We start from the raw sequence: 22699 nt of genomic DNA, 5'->3' as shown, positions 1-22699 counted from the left end.
AGAAAACCCATACAAACATGGGGAAAACATTACAAACTCTGCACAGATTCCAGCAATATGAGGCAGCAATGCTAACCACTCCACAACTGTGTCATCCTACAATTGTTACCAGCTAAGCTAATATGTCATTGTATAATCACTTCTTGTATGTTGGATAAGTTCACGCAACACCCTTTACAATGTCACATTATCAATCACTGATTTTGTTAATTGCTAAACACAAAAATCTAAATCCAAGATAGAAATGGGCACTTATCTCCAAAAACAATATCCATTGTGTAAACAATTGCAATACTATGTAATTGTATAATAAACAACTATTTCAGTCATAATCCACGTCATTATTTTCCAGTACTATGGAAATGGGAAAAAAGTTCCCACATCTCATGCATTTAAAGAAAAAGCAAACAGACAGCCATGTTTAGCCTCATTTTACTAAAAGCCCACAGCAATTTGGATATGACAGTTGCATCCTATTTTAATAAATTACTGTACAGTGCTAAGCGGCATTTGCATAGTGGAATACCAGGACAGCCCATTAAACACAGTTTTGTAAGCAGTGAGAAACAAAAATGCAAATTGCAGGGTATCCCTTCTATTGAATGTATTATTCAAGATTTTACACAACTTCCAGTGACCTTTCTTAAGACAACTGATGCTCTACCATAGTACAAGCACATGCAACTGTTCTATATATTTAATCTACAGTGCTTTACAAGCGCATTGAGGCCCTTCCTAGGGTGGGCAATTTCTGTTGAATAAAACACAAAGTAATGCATGCACATTTTTTAAATTAAGATCTTATTCAAACCCTGGCTTCTAACAGTAAGATAAGTGGGACTAACTGTGAGCAAGAACTAAAAAGAAAATACTGAAACATGTTGATTCCATAAGTATTCAGAACCACGAACTCAACATTTTTTGGAAGCACCTTTGGCAGCAATTTCAGTCGCAAGACTTTTTAGGTAAGCCTTTGCAAACTTGCAATTTTGGCCCATGTCTCTTGGCAGATTTCCTCAAGCTTTCTCAGGTTGCTTAGGTATCACTTATGGACTGCAGTTTTCAAGTCTTTTCGCAGATTCTCTATAGGATTCAAGTCAGGACTTTGAGCCAAGGGCATTCACTTTCTTATTCCTAAACCATTCCAATGTAGCTTTGGCCTTGTGCTTCGAATCACTGTGCTGATAGGTGAATTTGTGGCTCAGGTTTAGGTCTGAAGCATTTTTCACTAGGACTTCCCTTGAAACATTCATACTTGACATGTTTCAAAGTCCCTCCTGAAGAAACATAACTGTAAAATGATATTGCCACCACCATGCTTGACTGTAATAACAGTGTTGACCCAGTGATACACTGGTCTGGGGTAAGGCTTTGCATTTATACCCCAAAAATTGCAATTTTGTCTTGTTGAACACAAACCTTTTTGCTACATGTTTCAGTATCACTTGGGTGTTCTGTTGCATACGCCATGATGGATTTGAGATGTATTTCTTCAGTTCTAGACAAACTCTCTTTGTGAATTGACTGAGGTACTGTTGACCCATGGGCATTTTCTCCCACTGAACTCTGTAACTCTTTTAAAATTCCCATTGGCCTCATGGTGCTGTCCCTCTCTAGTTTCCTCCTTGATTATTTGTTCGGTTTGGAGGGGCAGCCTGACTTGGTCTTGGTGCTTTCCATTTTTAATTATTGACTTCTTAATTCTCAAAGTGTTACTGAAGGACTTTTTTATGCCCTGCTTTATCCCTGACTTGTTCTGAAAGTTCCTTCCCCTTCATGGTTGAGCCTGAAATTTACTACCTGTTTAAGGGACCTCATAGACTTGGGTGTATTTATTCTGAAATATGTGAACCACTATTATTGCACACAGAAAGAGCAACTCGACAAATTGTGTTGTTCATTAAAATAATGTTGTGCACCTAAATTAAAGGGTTTAAATACTTATACAACTGTGACTTTTCTATTTTACTTTAATATTAATTATTAATTTACTTATTTTTATTATTATAATTATCCATTGATACTTTAATGTGTCACGATTAAAATCTTTAAAAACAACAAAATATATAAACTATGCATGGGTCTGAATACTTTTGCAAGGCACTGTATTAAAGCTTAAATGCTCCCTAGGTACACATAACAATGAAAAAGCAGAAACAACGTGCTTTGCAGCCTACTCTTTAATTTAAGACTTTGAACATGTACTCTAGAGGGTTAGAAACAACAGGGAAACCTCACGAATGTTTTTGGATGATGCAATTATGAAGCCATATCTCATAATTCATAATGCTGTCACTATACAAAAAACCCTCTTAAATTCTAGGACATTTTTAGAGATATTTGCATCCTGCAATAAAAGCAAGAGATAAACAAATAACGATGTCATTAAATAATGTTACTCATTCTAACAGTACAAACGTCTTTGAGATTCAAACCTCTGCAACTGCCAAAGCTTTCGATTCTCACGAGAATTAAATTAAAACTGTTCTTCTTTATTCAGTTTGATGTCTTTGTACTTGCAGTATCATTCATAGTGACTCGCTGACTTTTAAGACTTCTTACATTATTATATGTTTTGCTTTCGGATGACATAAATATGTAAGAAAACAGAAGCTACTTACACATTATATAACGGTACATCGTAGAGCTGTTTTCCGATTCCAGTGGTGGATCCATGGCAATACAAAGTTCTCTCGAAAATGAAATCGTTGAAAAAGTTCATCATCGATTATCAAAACTTTTTCTTTTTTTAATACAGAACAAACATAACAACTGACAAACTAGTACATTTTTGTTGCGTGTTTCCACAGATTACCGGTAGAGGGCGACATTGGTTCATATAAAACAGGCCGAGGCCTGAAGAAAAGTACTTGAATTTGTTTTTTTCCCTTGTTTTCTTGAGCAAACAACTGGATATTTCTCAGTAAATCCAAAATCTAAATTAACCACATATTGTAAGTTGATAGTAATACAAATCACTATATATATATATGATTTTCTGACCTTAAGCTAAACATATGCAGGTTACTGACATTTAAATAAATTTAGCCATCGTGATCGTAGGTTTTCCTTCAAGGGGACAATTCGTTTGTAGTAATTATCTTACATAAACTTTGTTTTATTTTTTTACAGAATATGGTGGGAGTTTACCATACAAGTGAGCTCAACAAATATCAATACTGTCAGTCTTAAAACGCGAACAAACACTAAAAGAAAGAAATAATGTGAAAGGAAAGGACACCGGAGGACCTAAAGCAAGACTGCAACACCAAACATAATGTTGATCTATGAGTCTTTTTAGAAATATTCCTACCCGTCATAAAATGGCAGATGTACTTAAACTTACTGGTATATGATTTAAGTAGTACCATAAAACTCTGATTAATATTACCTCTAAAGCGATTTCACATGTAACCTAATTCACTAATTATTCAAGCATTCTGCAGAAGTTTTATTTTTCAGTTATCTTGGAAAGGTTTCAGATTAAGAATGTGCTCATAGCACCTGTGGGAAAGTAAAAGAAAAATGCTTGGAGGGAATGCAGACCGATCAAATGTAAGTGCGTGATGCTATAAAATTAATAATACTAGTTAAAAATGATAAGAATTTCGCAACAAATGCTACCGAAGCTACAATGTTTGGCCAAAACAGTTTGAGAATTTAAGGTAGTAGAACTGTCATGCTAGATGAGGACCCTCAAAATTATTCCGTGATTGGTTGGGAAACCGGGGCTGTCCTCTGCTTGCCTGAGCATCAGATTACACTTGCAGTGAGTGCGAGGAGGCGGGGCGCAGTTTGAGGGATGCTGGCAAGAATTCAGTGACTGTAATCATATTCAGAGCAAGGGAGAGCGAGTACTAGCCAAATGAGTGTGTGATCCTCCTTTTTTTTCTTTTTGCACATTATACTGAAAGAGCGGCTCTCACGGACCACCTTAAAGTGAACGAACTGAACTATATAGCTACCTTTCGGAATCAGCAGTTTGGCGTGGACTTCGCACATGAGCTGTAATGCACAAGGCACGATGGAGAACAAGGTATTTTGAGAATAATCAGTCACTGGAATTGTACAGCACGGGAGTCTTGAAGGATAACATTCTGCTCAAGAACAGAGAGTATACGGGATAGCCACCGAGGCAAACGTTTAGGAGCGTAACGTTAATGAAGCACTTTGAACGTTTGTGAAACCCATCCAGTGGAGTTTTCTGGCTGTTCATCCTTGGTATAACGAAAGGATGGATATTTGTTTACCGATTTAAATGGACAGTGACTCTCAGCGCACACACGGAGCGTGTTAACCAAGAAACTAAAATTCCCAATAAAAAGAGGAGTAAAGAATTGCTGTTTTGTGAAACAATAACGTTCTTATAAAAATCAGCGAAATACGTCTGCACGTCTGGAGCGCGCAGGGTACCTGTCTCGCAGTCGCACTATATCCACTTTACAGAACACGTAAAAGAAGGAGAAACTTATGGAACTTTTTGAATTTGCGATAACACACCAATTTGTCTTTCAATGGCAGGCTGAAATGGGAGCAGCGGTGCTTTGAAGAACTGTTTTGCAATTCTGAACAATACATCTGTTTCTCCGTAACCCAACATACATAACCTGTGCTGCAATTTAACCAAGCACGATCACACACGAAAGTGTGCAACAAAGGCGAGACCTCGGATTTGCATTGATTGGTGCTTCATCTATGAGTTCAGCACAAATCCAGGTGGCAAACCGAATAAAGTACATGAGACGTTGTTAATTTGGATCAGAAAATCTAGCGGGATTTACGCCGTATCCATTTCTATCAACTTCGCGAATTCACCATACAAACTAAATTTAGGATGGCTGGCGTGAGGTGCTGTTGGAAGTATTACCTCTGGATTTTGATTGCCATGTGCAGATCTGCGTTGCCTTTAGCAAAAATCTTGGATTCAGTGTTTTGGAGCTCACAAAATCCCAAGTAAGTGTAATCTACTAGCTTTTTACACGATGTGTATCGTACCTTGTTCCCAACTCAAAAGAAATTCCGACTTCGGTACTCTCGGTTATAGTATAGTCAGTCTCGTACTACACTCAGGGAATAATGTACGCGGTTTCATACAACGATTGTTTTTCGAATGAAGCACATACTGCAAAAGTATTCCCTTCATTAAAAAATGGTTATTACACTATGGTCGAAGTAACTGAAAGAGTGTGTGCGTTCCTTACAATAGTTACAGTATAGATTTTAAGCGGATACAATACAGAATAGATGTAGCTCCCAACCAAGATTTGTGAAAACCAGCTACACGCGTAATAATGGAATATATTTAAAGCGTAGGGAAAGGTATGTTCGAAAGACAAATCTAACATTTAGGGTTTTCCTAATCTACACAGCGTTTTCAAGGTTTGGTTGTTAATCGCATATATTTTTGTTTGAATTAAATAGTACGGTAACACCGGGACATTTAGGCACCGTGCTGTTTGATTCCTAGTGTAGCAGGTAAAATAGGCTAGAGGCCCTCTAGTTATCAAGAAAGGAACGAGTTTTACCCCCTTCGTACAGTGCGACAGCCGATCTAGCTTCAAATATCAGTACTTCATCAATACAATTCATAAAGTATTTTAAGCATATTAATAAAATGCATGCGATATCTAATTGGGAGAGGCTAAATACAATTTAATTTTCTGCAGATGGAAAATACACGATCAGAAACACATTTGAGTAATGCATCAGGTTTCGGATCAGCACTACCGACTGCCGACGATTAGTAGTTCTGATTGTTTTTTATTTTGTACAAGACAGAAAGGGGAAAAAACACAGTCCGAGATCTGTTAAGAAAAAAAAAGACGTTGGCAGTTTATCCTTTCCATCACTTTTTTCAAAATAAAATCTCGTTCGTCGCCAGACGAACAGAGCAGACACATTCATTAATGTTCTAAGAGTGGCATCTACATTGAACCTTTTCTTGCTTTAGTATTACTTAAGTAATTAAAGTTTTCTGAAAGGTAACCCCGTGTTAGTATTAGTTTAAAGGTCTCCAGTTATCAGTTCCGAGAGATTGCGATTCAGATCGCTTTGGGAACCTAACAGGTCAGCCTTTTTATGCGCTGCACTGAAATCTGTCTAGGTAGATCTAGGTCTTGGTTCGTTTTTCTTCTAGGGATATTAAGGATGCTGTATTTGGATTCATATTATTCAAGGTCTGCCAGGGGATCTAGTGTTAGCTTTATTGACGGTCTTTTCAGTTTATACTGATTTGAATTTGCCTTGAAATTATTTCTAAACATTCAATCTGTATCGAACAATACCATATTGCTAGTTCACAATGTATCACGAAATCCTAGCACATACGAGCTTTAGGCTTCATTCATACATAATTTCCATATTCGACAAACATAACTAAATGGACCTCTAGGGCAAAAGTTTAAAAAAAAGTTTTGCAAACTAGCACGAAAGTACAGGAGAAAATATGTCATTCTTTAATTTATTATGGATCTTGACAGGTCAATGAAGGTAAACATAATGTTTAAAATTGAACAAGAGGAAGTACTCTTAATTAATGATTAATTTATTATTAATTTCATGTTTTAGATGTGTAGATATTAGGTCCAAATTACACAGTTTTCTTTTTTAGTATGCTCTAGAGAGAAAGGAGACTTGTTAATAGTTACAATTGCATTTATGAAAAAGAATAAGAATTTAATATAGGACCAGATTATGTTGGGGTTTTTTACATCTTGTGGCAAGAAATTCAGAAGCATGATACTTGTCTTATACATGGACATTTAAGTTTTTACATATTTTATGTATTTAATGGTTTAAATATTGTATTATCAACTTTAAATGTACATTGTGTCGTATAATAAAAGTAAAAAAAAGTATAGGATAGTATTTTATAACATTTACAAACATTATTTGATTAGAACATAAAGAGCATACTTGTTTTTAGGTTTTCATGTGGAGAGGGTGCATGACATAGAGCTGTTGAAATGTAGGAGGATCAGTGAGTACTGCTGTCCTTTAGGTTTATGGGGGGTGATTGTAAATTGTGAACTGCCCAGGTGTGAAAATACTGCTGGTGTTGTTTTGCAGCAGTTGGCAGTGGTTGTGTCAAAATAAACTCACATTTGTTTATTTATCTACCCAACTGCTGTTGCTTTTTGCCCCTATTTCTGGCTCCCTAATGATTACCATAGATTCCAGGCCTGAAAAGTGTCCTCAGTCTGCCTGGAAGCAGATTTGAAATTTTGGAGAAAATGACTAGTAGATTGTCCTTTGTAGACAAACAACAAGGAACTCAGGAGAGGGTGCTATAAAATGAACGTGAGATCTTTGATCACCTCTGTGCTTTTTTTCCATATATGTGTTTTGGAAGTAAATAACTATGTAATGTGGGGAGTAAATTTGAGAAAATGTCATCAGAAACATATTGACTCCTAACACCAGTTGATGTTGGGATGTTCCCGCAATCAACATTTTTAAATAAGACACAAAAATATTATCTTTTAAGTTTAAAAGTTCCAGAGAATTAGTTTTGAATCCAGTTTCACCCTGTTTGGAGTTTCATTTGGGTTTGATTTCAAATAGTAAATGAAAACAGAATGGAGGTATTACAGATATAATGTATGAATATTAACAGTAGTATGTGGAGGGTTAAAATATTCTTTAACGAACAGAAAGAAACAGCAGTTGTATTGGTATATACTTTTATTCCACTTAAAAGTTCATGGAAGTTAAATTTTTAAGCCTTTTATGTGCCATATACATATGTAAAACAGATAAAAAAATATATTTTTAAACTGGGAATTTAATTTCATTCAGCTCCAAATAACAGTTACTTATGTGTCCATTTAAGTGCAGCCATGTTTGTGAAGGAACGCAGCAGCCATTTTGTGCCAGCATGTCAAACAAAAGCTTTAACTTCTTATATTATGTTATTTTTTTAACAAGACAAGGGGATGAAGATAAAGTGTCTGATAGATTCAAAATCTATTCTACAAAGCAAAGACTACATTAACTTCTCTGTGAATTTCACCTGGAATCTCAAATGTGGATGTATCAAGACCGTTATTTTTATGTTCATATCTCGTTCTGCACTTTTCCTTAAAAATCAGCTGGCTGCCATAGCATAAAAGATAACATAACAGTTTTGGTTTTCAGATTAGCCTCACAAATTTTATTTTACCTAAATTACTTCTCGGTTGTTTTCATTTTAACGGCAATTTCACTGTTACGTTTTGTAACAGCCAATGAAAATGAAGTCTCGAAAGGAAGGATAAATCAATATCCTTGTTACAGTACACAAAAGTAGTGTTAATGAAGGTACCAGCATTTAAAGATATTGATCCTTGAAGTTACCCTTAGTGTGCAAACTGAATTGTGGAGGGTTGGGGTTTTTTTATGCATCCTAATTGTGGAATAATAGGCCAAAAAAAGGTTTTTCATAATCATGGCCCATATTAACTAAAATGAAAATCAAAAGGCATATATTTTAAAACAGAAGTAAAATACAACTAGGAGAGTTTGTACAGTATTGTACACACAATTTCTTTACAAATAACTGATTTTCTGTAAAATGGATGACTGCACATAACCGTGACATCAAAAGAGAACAGCAGAAACCAGCTTTCAGATGGGTGGTTCGTTTCTCCCCTAGTTGTGGAGCCTATTTGAAGAGCCGTGTATCTTCTCAATGGAGTTTAAGGTGTTCTTAATGAAACTTTAGTAAACATGGAGTTCACTGTCTATAACGGCTTTATGGTTTGATGTTATGGTCCAGGAGGAGACTTGTAGATGTATACTTGAAACAGACTTGGAATAACAGTATCCCACTTCTGTGGCTGGTAAATCACTCTCAAAAGAGGCTTATGTGGCTTTCCAGATTAATACCACGCAGGTCGGCTTTTGACTTTTTTTAAAGTCACATTTTGTCTTTAGGTCTGGTTTGGAAATTTATTGGCTTTTATTTGGCTGCATATGAAAGCACGTTTTCCCAGGTGGCCATAAAATTAACAATTTTTTGTGGCACATTTAGTCTGTAATTTTCTCATTAGACCAATACCCTGCTGTGGGGGTTCAAAGTTTAAAAGCCAAGAGGTTTTCCCTTTAGTCCTGCTCTTCACAGGCGCGGGCTTTTAACTTTTACGTTTGTCAAATGTCAGCAGGCCAGTGCTAAACCTAAATTTGTACTCATCTGAATTATTCAGGCCCTTGCACAGCCACATTGGTAACAGTATTGAGCTGAATGTATAGGTATGTTATTCTGTTCATAATATACTACCTGTGGGATTCTACTCTATTGATCTTTATGTGTTACAGGTTAATGAAGTAAATTTTTATAACAGTTCTGTGCAAATTTACAGCCTTTCTCAGCACACGACTCTCTTTTAATGTCTAACTTGTATATTAATCCTAAAATTAGCCTGTGTTAGAGAAGAAAGTAAGGTCAGTGTCCACAGAGTGAGCCAGAGGCTGCGATATAGCAACTAAAATGGATTTTAATGGAATAAAACGGAGTTGGCAATAACTGGGAATGTTATGTTTGTTCAGACTGAAAAAATACTGTAAGATAAGAAGAAAAGCAAGCTGATTCCACATTTTTAGTTTTTTTAAGGATACAGGCTAAATGCGTTCAGATTTTTAAAATTTTGAATTAAGTGTTCCATCAGGGCTTTGATTGGATGTTTGATTGCAGATTACCTTAAAGAGCAAAGTGCTTTTCTGTTATTTATTTGTTTTGTTTTTTTCTTAGAAACAAACGACCTGTTGCAAAATGACCTGTCTTTTTCAGATAATGGTAACATTTATTTAGTTTTCTGTGGATTTTATACTAAAATTTATTTTAGGCTTTTTTAATAAAATACCCTTTACACAACAAACAGGAGGTTAAACAATTATATTAAAGTCTTAAGTAATTCTGCCACTGTCGTCTAAGAAATTCCCTTTGTTTAAGAAATCCCTCTTAATTTGGATAACCAGTTTAAGCAGAAAAGGAGGAAATTAAATTTGGAATTATAACGGGTAATTCTAGTGTTGATTTTAAAACTTAATAAATATGACCTGCAAGTCCAGAGATGCAAATGCATTATTACTGGGGCAGAACCACCACATAAACCTGATTTTGTTTAGTGTTAGACATGTGAAAAGTTGCTTTTTTGGGGGTGATCTCCAGGTACTTTCTGAGGACCCAAGGAGCCTCTAGACTTGTGGCTGGTTACCCTTGACGCAAGTTACAACATCTAGATCCTGCCCTTTATTTTAGAAGGCTGTAAACTGATTGCCCTTTGTGAAGAAAAACATAGCCAGACGTATAGGCAGGTTGGAAAATGGATAAATGGATTGTAATCTGATTTCAGTGTGATTGATGTTGCCAATTTAGTTCCCATTTCTCAAGAGAAACTAAATGACTAGGGAATAGCTTGTCTGTCTTTAATTAGCAAAGACAGATTTGTGAAGTTCCTAAAAGAACTGATCTGACCAACAGCTAAAAATGGACAGTCATTTACATTTAAAAAAGTGTTTTACGATACATTCTGCCATCTCCTGCATTTCTTACGAATCACTCCATTATTTTATAAGACAATGTTACATTTTCTCACCAATTTAATAACTTGTGCCTTGTGCCACTCATTGATAGCATATTGGGTGATACAGTAGTGTATTTGCATTTGAGAGAATTTATGAGTACAGTCATAAGAATGAAATGTACTGCTGAGATCCATTGTGATGATTCGATTCGTTGACTAGGTTGGTACCACTCCAGAGCACTGAAAAAGCGTCTAGTCTGTCATTGAGATTTACAATGCGTTGGATTCTTTTCCTGCTTGGAGACCAGTGCTACTAAAACCAATAAATTTATTCTGCCATCTTTCTCCCTCCCGGGAACAATAACAATACAATCCTACCAAGCGCTTCCTGATATGGATTGAATTATGTTTTAGAGGATGCTGAGCAGGTGTTGGTGAGTTACATTGTTCTGAGCTTGCAGTTTTCTTTTTCACCATACATTACAGGATATTTCCTGTCTCAACATAAGAACTATATTTTACTTGATTAATTTCATGCCATCACTTTGGAATAACTCTTGATATCACACAGGCTTAATAGCAAATATGGGGCCGGAGGACTCAGAATAATAAGTTTAATGAAAACAAATTAGGTCTAATTTCTGCTATCAAGGAAAACTGTAGTCATTATTTTATCTGGTCAAAGCATTATAAACTGATATGTGGAACAGTTAGTGGGTATTGTGATCGTTCTTTGGATTGTGTGATATAGGTAGTTTAAAGATTTTTCTTTAAAATAGTGTTTTTTTATCTTCTGACAGAAATTTAACCAAACTGACATTTCTAGCAGGTGATTAGTAAGTACTGCAATTATGCTAAATAGGTCATATGAATGGTTCGGGCTGATCACACCAAATTGCTTGGTGGTCTCCAAACTTTATTCTGTAAATGACAGTGCTAATACTGGTACTTCTCAGTTTGGGATAATTGTGCTGGTTGAATCGGCTGCTAAATTGCACAGATTCGACTCCATTAGCTGTCATGGCAACCTTACATGCTGTTTATTTGGTTGCCTAAAAAAAGATGGGGTATCTCTTTCTGTGTTAAAATACATGTAGTGCAATGAGCACCCTTTAGCTTCTGCTACAGTATGAAGACCGTATATAATAATGGTCTGTTTTCAGAGCCTTCCAATCTAAATTGCTTGGCTACATTTGTACCCAAAGCCCTAGTAATAAAGTAAAGCAACAGAGAGTAGTTTCAGGCACTTGCCATTGATTTGTTTTTTAATTTGTCTCTAAAAGTAGTATGGAATACATAGCTCCCAGGTGTTCCCATTAAATGGACTTTCTCTGCCCCAGTTCAGATCCTGCGTCATGTATAATAAATGGCTGGCTATTGAGTTGCCTGTGTTTAATGTATTAAAGTCAGCTGGAGAGAGCGAGAAGCTGGCCAGACTGTGCCTTTGCGATCAATGTTCTTGTGATTAAAACTGACAGTCCTGGGATTAACTTTGTCACAGTTTAAATAGGTAATGCCAACCTTCAGCTCTTTAATAAACCTTCTCAACGCACTGGGTTCAGCCCAGTTAATACAAGAAAGAGACTCCCTCAAGAAATGTCATAAATGTGTTTTTGTCATGTGTTCTCCTCCTGCCTCTTTTCTTTTGTGCGCGTTCTGATCACATTTCACAGGAATTAAAATTTTATCACAAAGAGTGGAGCGTAAAGCCACCTCCCGATGGCTTACCAAGAAATAAAGCGAAAAGTAAAAACGGGCATTGTGGGCTTAAGCACCCCAATATTCCACTTGTGGAAAGCAACTGGTCCATCTGCTTGACTTATTATCTAGTGTAGGGCTGTCTCAGGCAGCCTGGATCAGTTCAGATGATGCAGACAGCTGTCCATTAAAGCTTAATAGTGAATCCTGTATTTTTTCCAGAGTGTTCAATTCTTTTTAGAGTAATGCCAGCTTTTTGTTTTCAATTCATTTATATTATGCTTAAAAGCGGGTACTATTCTGCAATTATGTTTCATGGTAGAAGTAATAATTAGAATGTATTTCTCTTTACATTCTCTTTGATGTGACACCATATAAGTAAGGGGGTATTGTGGCAGAGGAAGCCATACGAACAACAAATTGAAATTATTCATTATTCTAGAGCTGTTTTTTTGTGGAATGTATGTAATGTCATCTATGAACTTAGGAACAAGGCCATAATATAGTATAGCAATTAAAAGTTAAAAGAATGAAGTACTTAAGCCTAAACCATTAACATTCACATGAAAATTTAAAGAACGCATTTAAAGTTGCAATAATAAAAGCAATAGAATTAATCTTAGTAAGTGATTAAAATCTTAGTAAATGATGAAACTGAATTGCTGAAAAGGAAGAGCTCGATTTTGGATACGTGGCATAGCAAAAGCTGGGATAGATTTATTTTTTTTCAGAGGTGGATTTTTAGTCTCTCACAATGAAGCCTACTATTAGCTTTTCTTTCCCAGATGCCGAGCTTGTAACCTATTTTAAGCAAAATCAGGGACTATAAGGCTGCAACTGCAGATTACAAAAACACTGAAAGGTTTTAGTTTAGTTGTACTTAAAAAAAAATGTCTGATGGTGTTTTTTTATTGATTGGAAAAAGGAATTACATTCCAAGAGCAGCAAATATGTCTTAGAGCAATTAAGCAAGGCTACTTGTGGATGTAAAGTCATTACTTGCTTTTATCTCTTCTCTCCTGCTAATAACATTGATTACTTCCTGCAGTTATACAAGGTGTGTATCATTTAACAGATTCCCAATCCTGGTCCTGGATGACTGGTGTGTTTATGGGATTTCAGTCCAGTTTGACTCTTAACAACCCAAGTCACCTCAATACTGGACCAGTTTAACGGTTTCTCCCAGTTCTTCGGGTGTAGATGCTTTAAAGACACCTGGGAAACCTGCAAATACACCGGTCCTCCAGGGTGAGGCCCTGGTGTAGAAGAATGGCAGTCGTATCTTGGTGAACCAAATAACTCTTCTCTGTTCCCCGCACTTGTCATATTGAAACATTTTCTCATCCTCATTCCATGAGTCTTTAAGAAAAAGTAATTTTAATGAAAATTAAAAATTCCTTCGCTGATCTACAGGGTGGTTGTTTTTCTGAGAAAATCTTAAAAACAGTGATTTTAACTAAAATGAACAAAAAGGAAAACTTAAACCACTACCAGAAATGTTTTCACTTTTTCAGTCTGTTGTTTTTTTTCCGCTCCACATTTTTCAGAAAGTTTAATAAAAGTCAACGACTGTAAAGTTCATCAGCTTGGGATCCGGCAAGAGTGCGTACTGTAAATAGAGCATTGTATTTCCTTTAACATCTCAAATGGCAAGCTGACCTTTTCTGCTATTCATTATCAAACAGCTACTTATTTCCCACTCTGACAGTTTTCTTATGTTTTTAAAGCCATTCTGAACCATGTATCTCTTTTAAATCTGGTCACAAACAAGATAGGATTAAGCCCTCTAACTGGACTCTAATTATTTCCCTTTCACTTCAGAGCTGTTGGAGTAATAGTAGTTAAATCCAGGAAATTATTGGAAAGTAGAATCTCTTTAATTGTTATCTAGAGGAATTACCATTTAAGAAGTAGTTTGGTATTTGATGTCACCACATACAAAAAAACTCCAGAGAAAGTCTGTATATACAACCAAAAAATTGTGATTTTTTTTTTAAAGGAAACTATAGCAAACTTTGTATTTTCTTCCATACGAGTGGACTGGGTGTGTTGTAGAAAATCTTTGTTTAGGCGTGCATTGACATTTTTATTATATTATTAGGTAATATAGTTCACAGATTCCTTTGAGCACCCTAGTAGCTTTAGAAAAATCTAAACAAATTTCCTTATTCGCTAACTCTCATGGTAAAGAAAAGACATGCGAGTATTAATCATATACTATGAAAAGGGCGTTTAATAGAACATGTGGATTTAGTTTTTTTTTTCAGAGAGAAAATTTGAAAAAATTATAATAGTCTGGACAAATGCACGTAGATTAGTCTAAGGCTGTAATTAAACTTGGTAGGTTTCCATAAAAAATCTTGACAAGAAAATGGTGATTTTTTTTTCAGTAGTGGAATAAAAAATGAAAGGCTTCAAGAAAATGGAATGGAGCAAAAATAAATTCTCATTTCCTTGCAATGAATCTTGCGTGTTGGCAAAATATCAGTCCTCAAGTAACCTCCCTAAGACTTTGCCGAATCTTCATATTTTTTGTGTGTATCAACAAAACATAATCCTCTCTTTTAAAAACCCATACTGTGGTTCTGCAACACAAACCTTAAACATCTTAAACCTAATCAGGATTAGAAGTAGCATGCCCATTTCCTTTTCTTGCTTGTGATACAATCTTGGTAACATCAGATATTCTGTCTGCTAATTCTCTCAGATACACATTACTGTGTAATGAAAAAAATGCTTTCTTTAATTTAATGCACATGCTGAAGTGCTTGTCTGCAGTATTGTATGTGTATATACATATATAAAGCAAATCTATAATATCTGGTAAAGGCAGAGGTGGCCAACCCTGTTCTTGGAGAGCCAAAATGTATCAGGTTTTATGGGTCACCCTTAAATCATGAATTTCCAAAGAAACAATTTTCTTCTGAGCACTGAAGCAAGTGATTTGTTCAGTTAAGTAGTTTATAGATAATTTGGGAATAAAATAATAATACCCTGTAGCTATCAATGACCACAGTTAGCCATTCTACAGTTAATTAGATTGACAACTTCCTGAATTGCTTAAAACACATGTGTGTTCCAAGCCTTGAATTAAATTGACAATTTAAGGGAGACTTTTAAGACCTACTGGACAGTGACTCTCTGATGTAAAGGTTGACCACCCCTTTTCAAGCTTCTGGATTGCTGTAATTAAAAAAAAAAATAGAATTATCTTCAGTTGTCTGGAAAAAATAAACCTGAAGCTTGATGAATGATTGAAGTTTGCATATTTTAAATGTGAACATTGCCCATAGGCCACAAGCACACTATTGTGGTGTAAAAATGATCCTTACTGATTATTAAGTAAATTACAATATTGATTTGCCCATTCAAAGACATGGAGAACACCAGGGCAACATACCTGCCATACATACTAACATGAACACTTATATTGCACTAATAATACTGAATATTCTAATTGTATAATCCACAACATAAACAGTATATCTGAAACAGAAAATTGAATATTTCAGTTCTTAAATATAACGAACACAGTGGTGTAGGGGTTAGCATTGCTGGCTTGCACAACTGGGGCCCTGGGTTCAATTCCAACAACTGGGGTGCTATCTGTACGGAGTTTGAATGTTCTCTGTGTTTGCGTGGGTCTCCTCCAGGTGCTCGGGTTTGCTGCCAAAGTCCAATTACGTAGTGGTAGACTATTTGGCTTCTTGGGAAAAAACTGGCCCTAGATGTGAGTGTGTGTGTCTGTGTGTCTGCCTTGCGATGGACTGGCATCCTGTACCCTGCCTTGTGTCTCACTTCAAGGGGTCGTCTCTGGCTCCCCAGTGACAATGAATTGGAAGAAGAGGTTAGAAAATGGCTGGATGTCTTAAAAAGTGGAGGTGGAAAATTACTGTAGTTTTTTGAATACCGGTGGAATTCTGAGTCGTGTAATTAGTATAGTTTGAATAGGAGACTAAACCCACAAAACATATGTAAGACATCAATGGTCAGAGACATGAAAACATAAATTATGGCTACTTATGATCTGATGACAAAACAATAGTTTTGTTCAAGATTTTGAAGCAGTTGGAAGCTGTAAATAATCTAGATAGAAAAAACAGAGGTTTACCAAAGTTTTTAACAGTGTAGTGGAAGACATTTGTATAAAGTGGGGTTTGAGAATACGGTAGATCAAATTGGGTGAAGTAAAATGCTTTCAGTTTTAAAATAAAATACAACAAAAACACCAAGTCAACACAACTTTCGGCTGCTCTCTGCAGAAAACAGAGCTGTGTATGCTTAATAGTTAAAAAAGAATATTCCATTTACCATGTAAACATGGAATATGTGAAGTTCCAGTAAATGCAAACAGAGCATTTATTATATATCCCAACCTATAATATTCTGAATGCTTTAAATTCTGTCATTGTGCTATATAAACATAGTAAGTGATAAACAACTGTATGTACTATAAACTGATATAATACACAGTGGATACTTCTCACAAAAACGGTCAGGCAGTGTAGTGTGTGGGTGTGTTACATTGCAAGTGACACATGCAAAAAAAATAACAGATGCAAGATTTTATGAGAAAGGGTCAAACAAATGGCTATTTCCCCAAGATGCATTGCAGTGCGAAAGCACATACATAGTTTTGACCAACTGCAGACTGCCGTCACAACACATGTTTCTTCCAAATGTATTTTGCTTGTAGGACAAGCTTCATTATGTCAAGACTGAGATTTGCTTCAGCATATTTTTTTTATCTTCAAAAACATAAATTGACAGTTATGGGTTGTACAGTGGTTGGATGATAATAATTATCTTTGTTTTGCAGCCTACATGTCATTTTATTTTAAAAAGAAATGTCTTTAGTATTAGATACAGAAGGAAGAAGCAGATTATTGTAATGGGGTCTGACAGTTCTAGGGCTGAATAGCTTGAAATAGAACACACTGTAGTACCATGCACTGACTTTTTTGTGCTGTTTGTAAAATTGTGAATAAAGCTGCTTTAGTCATTGGATCATTTATATTGCAGTATGGCCAATGACTGTGAGTGAATCTAAGATGTAATCTGGTTTGAAAACCTGACAGAAAGCATGGAACAAGGGTGAAACAAGAACAGAATGAAGCCATGCCACTCACTTATTATGTGCAAGCATTTCACCCTAATGGTCTCAGAAGCCATACATTTTTTCCATGTGTTAGAAAAAAGGGAAAAGAAGCAGTTTGATCTTATAAATGAAGGAGACAACAGTTGGGAGATCGCTCTTTTGCAGTCCAGGTCGGTGGAGGGGATGTGGAACGGATGGAGCTGACAGCCATTCCAAAACCCATTAGAACCCACTTTTCAAAACACATTTAATTGAATGGATGATACCCTTTCCTGCTGGGAAGGCTCCACTGTAAGTGTGTCACAGCGCCAGATGGACTCTCACTTACAATTCTTATTATTAATTATAAAACAGTCTAATCCATCCGCAGCATAAATATTGAGGAAATGGAAACCATTGTGGGGGGGGGGGAAATAGCAACACATAGTAATCAAATTTTTATTCCTATTAACAACCCAGCTGCTAGGAAAACCACTCATTTCTCCATTAATCTGTTCACAGTGTTTTGTGAATTTGTCTTCTGTAAAGTATATATCAAGCGGGATTTCTTACTTTGATTTATTATAGATTTTTTTTTGTTCACTGTACCCCTCATAGATTAATCTGGCCCAACATTAATAGCAGCAGATCTTAAATTACAAAATTTGGCTCGTCTCAGTTCTTCGTTGTTTCTTTCTGCCGCCTTAACCAATTCTGATAGGTTTGAGGGCTGCCTTTAGTAGTTGTTGTGCTAATATGTACATGAATTGTCTCCAACCCAACCCATACGTCAGTGCAGAAAAGCCTGGATTAAAAATCACGCTGCTAACTCTCAGACTTGGTCCCATAGGATCTCTAAACTCAAATCGCCACAAGTAGTGGCAGCTGTGAAGGCAAACTCAATAGTTGCACACCAGAATGCCAAAAGTGATCTGCACATTTTCTTTAAGTGAAAAGATTTGTCGTTTTACTTTCCATGCTATTTTTTAAAAGCAAGTTACGCAAGGAAAACTTTTTTCACTGAAATCCTCAAGTCCCTCAAGTAGAAATCTCTCGTGTAAGAGTATTGTTCAGTAAAACATTAAACAAGAACTTGGTGACTTTCTCTGTGGCTTTTCTGTTTTAACTGTTAATGATTTTTTTCTTAGAAATACTAATTTATTTTAAAGTTTAGTAGTCCTTACAAGAGGGCATTATTTTGAGGTTTATTTATTTACTGTGGTAGCCAGGCAAGTATCATAACTATGTGAAAGCGAAGAGGCCAGTATGTATGTGGATTTCTGTGTATTGTATAATGTCAGACGTTACCAAGTGTTTTCTTGTACAGATGAACTTTTTGGTTGATCCAGGATTTCTTTTAAATATAATCTACTTTAATAAATGTATGTTACCTAAAAAAGTCTGTGAAGAAGAGCCAATGTTATTGTTATACTTTAGTTTGTCTTTCAATTGAATTTCTCTTTGGGCACATGTACTTGGGATTTAAGCTAGGGGGATCTAATGTCCCATAATTGAATTATTTTGATTCTCTAGTTGATTGATGGAGTCAGATGTTCACAGATTTCCCTGCTTTTTTGTCTTGATGTTATTCTTTTCCCTGATCTAGACATTTCAGAGACAATTAAAGTCAAAGAGCTTTAGAAATCAGAGATTAGTCCTGGAAACAAAGCGTTTGTTTTGAAAAAGCTGCGAGACACTGGGTTAAAGTTTCAGGAAACAGTTTACAATCAGGCACTGCCAAAACCATCTTGAATTTCCTTTCACTGTATTCTTTTTTAGTTTAAGTGACATACTCTGAAGATGCATTATCCCCATAGGAGGACTCAGGGTTGTCTATACAGACTCTGAACCAGAGAACACAAGTAGACTATGGGGAAATACATTGAAAACTGTGATCAGGAGGAACTTTTATGCACAAAGGGTTGTGGTGGTGTGGAACAACCTAATCAGCCATGTTGTGGAAGATGCCTTTCAAGAAACAACTAGATGACATCCTTGGATTTATTATTAGCACAATATTATTAGCAACCAAATGAACTATATGAGTCAAAAGCTATTGCATTCCTTGCACATTTGGGAATTCGAGAATCTTAAAAACTTAAAAAATATATTGGTCGTGTACCATTTTTGATAAAATACAGTATATTCCAGTTTATAGTGTATTCAGTGTTGTTAGTGATAGGATAGCAGTATTGAAATAGTTGGGTTAAATTGCTTGTCTTTCTGTTCTATAAGAAATATAGAAATGTGTATTTTACAGTGGAATAGTGTATCAGAATTATAAAACCAGTTTTTACTAGTAATTAAGAATAACATTTTTTGAAAATGCAATTGGAGTTAACTGGTGTTTTAGTTCACATTAGAAATTCTGCAACTTGTGGTTTAACTTGGAAGCGTATTTAAGCCATGGAAAGCAAAACAATAAGGTGACATTTTCTAAAAATAGATGTAAGGATGTATAATGTAACCCAAAACATGGAAGTAGAACTCTAATAGTATTGTTAGAAATAACAAAGACTTTCAGTCAGGAAAAGTTGAACTGAGATTCTTAATATGCATTTGCAAAGCAATCTTTTTTTAGGATTCCAGATCTCCTTGGCACATGTTGTGCACCTTTATATTCGAGCCATGTGTATTGATATTGACATTTCTGTGTGATGCAGAACAGCTGCACTGCAAATCCTAGAGAACCATCAGTGATGTGTGAATGTAAACCTGAAACAGGTCGAGCTGAAAATGGAATTTGAGGTGACATGGAAATGACCGGCGTGCTGGAACTTGTGTTACATCTGCCTTTCTCACACTATAAAAGAAGAGGCTGAGGTTCTGTAACATCACAAGATAAAGAAATGCTATTTAGGTAGCAGTGTGGAGTGGTGGGTAGGGCTGTGACCTTTTAACAGGAAGGTTGCTGGTTCAAATCCCAGCTGGCTGACTACTCTTGTACACTTGAGCAAGGTACTTCACTTAGATTGTTCCATTAAAATGCCCAACTATGTAAGTGGATTGATTTGAGTAAATGCGGTAAGACAAATAAATTAGTAATGATGTTATATCAAGTACAGAAGGTAGAAATGGCTAATTTCAGGACAAATGTGATCAAGTTTTCATTAGAGGAAGCAGATTATGTTCCTTTTTTATTAGACGACACTTTGAGAGCAGCCGGTTTTAAATAATTGGAATTCTAGTGCTGAAAGTTCTTAACAGTTGACAAATTCTCCTACTCCAAACTATTTCCCAATTTAATTCCAAGCCTTAATTGGGCCTCAAAAAAGGGTAGACCGGCACCCATTGGGATGCAAGCTTTTCTGCTTATCCTCATTATCCTACAGTTCATCTGTTATATATACATTGCCTGCTATGAAATGTGACCTTCTGTTTGGTTCCTTGGGGAGTACAGTTTTAAACAAGGCCTCAGAAATGGCTTTCTGACCTGGGGCACATATTGGGACTGAAACCATATCTTTGAATATTTCACTGAGCTTTTACAGGTGGTCCCAGACTTAACTATGCTGGATATAACAGAAAACTATTGTAATTCTTTTTAGGTTTTATTTTATTATCAAAGGTTTTCTTTGACATACAGTACAAGAGGCACTTAGATTACAGTATATATGTTTTTTTTCTTTCAGAATTAAGTGAATGGATGACTTTGCACATTTATTAGAAGCCCCCTATTTTAAGGAAGCAAAATCAATGCTTATTAGCATGACATAAGAGTCTTTGGAGAATTTGTTGTCAAATGCATAGGCCCTCTATAAATATAGGTATAAGAAACGTTTCTGAGACTCACATCTTGTTTACAATAAAGCTCACAAATGTTAACCACAGGTTACAAAAATAAGCATTATATTTATTTCAAGGCATTTATAAGAATATATGAAATAACTAATTGTAATATGTTGATAGAAGCTAGTGGAAAACATCATGTGCATTGAACTAAGTAATTGCAGCCCGAAGAAACATGAGAAGTCAAGTGGAAGCAGTGGCCTATATTGTGAATTCCAGCCTGGTTGCTTCTCCTTGTTTTTGGTTTACCTATACAAAATATTCAAATTTCTTATACACTTTGCTAAAACAAATGAGATGAAAATAAAGCAATTGAAGCATTTATACAGCATGTTCTTCTACAGGCAATAATAAATGTGCTCTGAATCCTTCACAATCATTAATAATGCTAAAAATTTTCAATATTTGTCAAGTGCCAATCTGCAACTGAGATATTCTAATCTCATTTGATGATAGAATTGATTCCTATGTGCCTGTAAGGCTCAATCATGCATAGACGATACTCAAACTGCAGATGTGCCGAGATGTGAAAGGGCAGATAAAATTTATAGGATTTTACAGCTGAATATTTTCTCTGCAGACTGTGAAGTTAAATCCCCATTTCTAACTATGCCTGCATTTCAAAATCAAGGGCACATACATTATTGGTTTACAAAGGAGGTAGCTTTGAAAACTGAAATCTTCAGATACAGAGTATTGGCATTGAGGTTGCCAACTGCCTGAAAGTGCTATTGTTGTACGTCAGCATTTTTCCATTACAAAAGTCTGTTTGAAAAATAGTCTGCATACATTTTGTCTGACTTGGAGCTTACTGCACATCGTCTGTTCAGTAATGTGGTTCAAATAATTTTTCTCAGCTTTAAATATTCTAGAAAATGGATCACACACTTGTCACAATCAAAACATTAAAAAGTATAAAGCTCCAAGAGCTTATTTGAAAATATGGTATCATATTTTATTAATGCCTCTCGCTTTGCTGCTTTATTTCAGAAAATCCTCTGACATTACTTAGGAAGTCCTACTTTTCCCTACACATGATCTGCCCTCATTACTTTCATCCTTAGAAAACCTCTTGAAAAAGCACATCTCTTTTAAATATCGTACAGGGGCACTGTATGTTAACAACAAGCACTCCTCTTAAATATTAAAATGTTCTACCATTTCTGCTGATCTTTCATTGGTAATTAATGGTGTAATGATATAATCAGTGATTGGCCTTTTGTGATGCAAAACGAAGTTACCAGACGTAGACATGCATTGAATGTTATGTTGCCGTTGTACTATATGTATGGCAGGCTTGATCTGCTTTATTATGGTGATGCTGTATAGCTCATATTTTTAATGAGCTTTTTAAGACGTAGTTGTGTTCCCAGAAGAAATGCTCACTTTTTTGTCCTTTGGGTGCAATATAATGTTTCTCCACTCAACACATACCTTCATGATAAACTAATTAATGAGGAAGTTAAGGTGAAACATCTTAAGCTTTCACTTAAGGGGAAAAAAAACCAACATGCATACAAATCAAAAACAATAGGGGATTGTTTTAGTTTTGATCTGGGTTCATAGGTGGAAGGAACTTCAATGACGGCTTTGGGATCCTTTGGGAACAAATACTTTACCCCACAGCAGAATA

The 22699-nt window shown here is 35.7% G+C and overlaps 1 protein-coding gene across 1 annotated transcript in view; it reads left to right on the top strand.

Moving 5' to 3' along the window:
• The first annotated feature begins 3810 nt into the window (after positions 1-3810).
• efnb1 (ephrin-B1) overlaps positions 3811-22699 on the top strand; it is an 85805-nt gene continuing 66916 nt past the window's right edge. Inside the window, exon 1 of the mRNA XM_088596800.1 lies at positions 3811-4953. Within this exon, the coding sequence (XP_088452926.1) occupies positions 4835-4953 (119 nt within the window). The 5' untranslated portion in view covers positions 3811-4834. The remainder of the gene's footprint in view (positions 4954-22699) is intronic.

The sequence above is a fragment of the Lepisosteus platostomus genome, chromosome 10 (genome assembly GCF_059453375.1).
Source record: "Lepisosteus platostomus isolate fLepPlt1 chromosome 10, fLepPlt1.hap1, whole genome shotgun sequence".
NCBI lineage: Eukaryota > Metazoa > Chordata > Actinopteri > Semionotiformes > Lepisosteidae > Lepisosteus > Lepisosteus platostomus.
The sequence above is the reverse complement of the archived record's forward strand: the minus strand, read 5'-3'. Positions and strand labels throughout refer to the sequence as shown.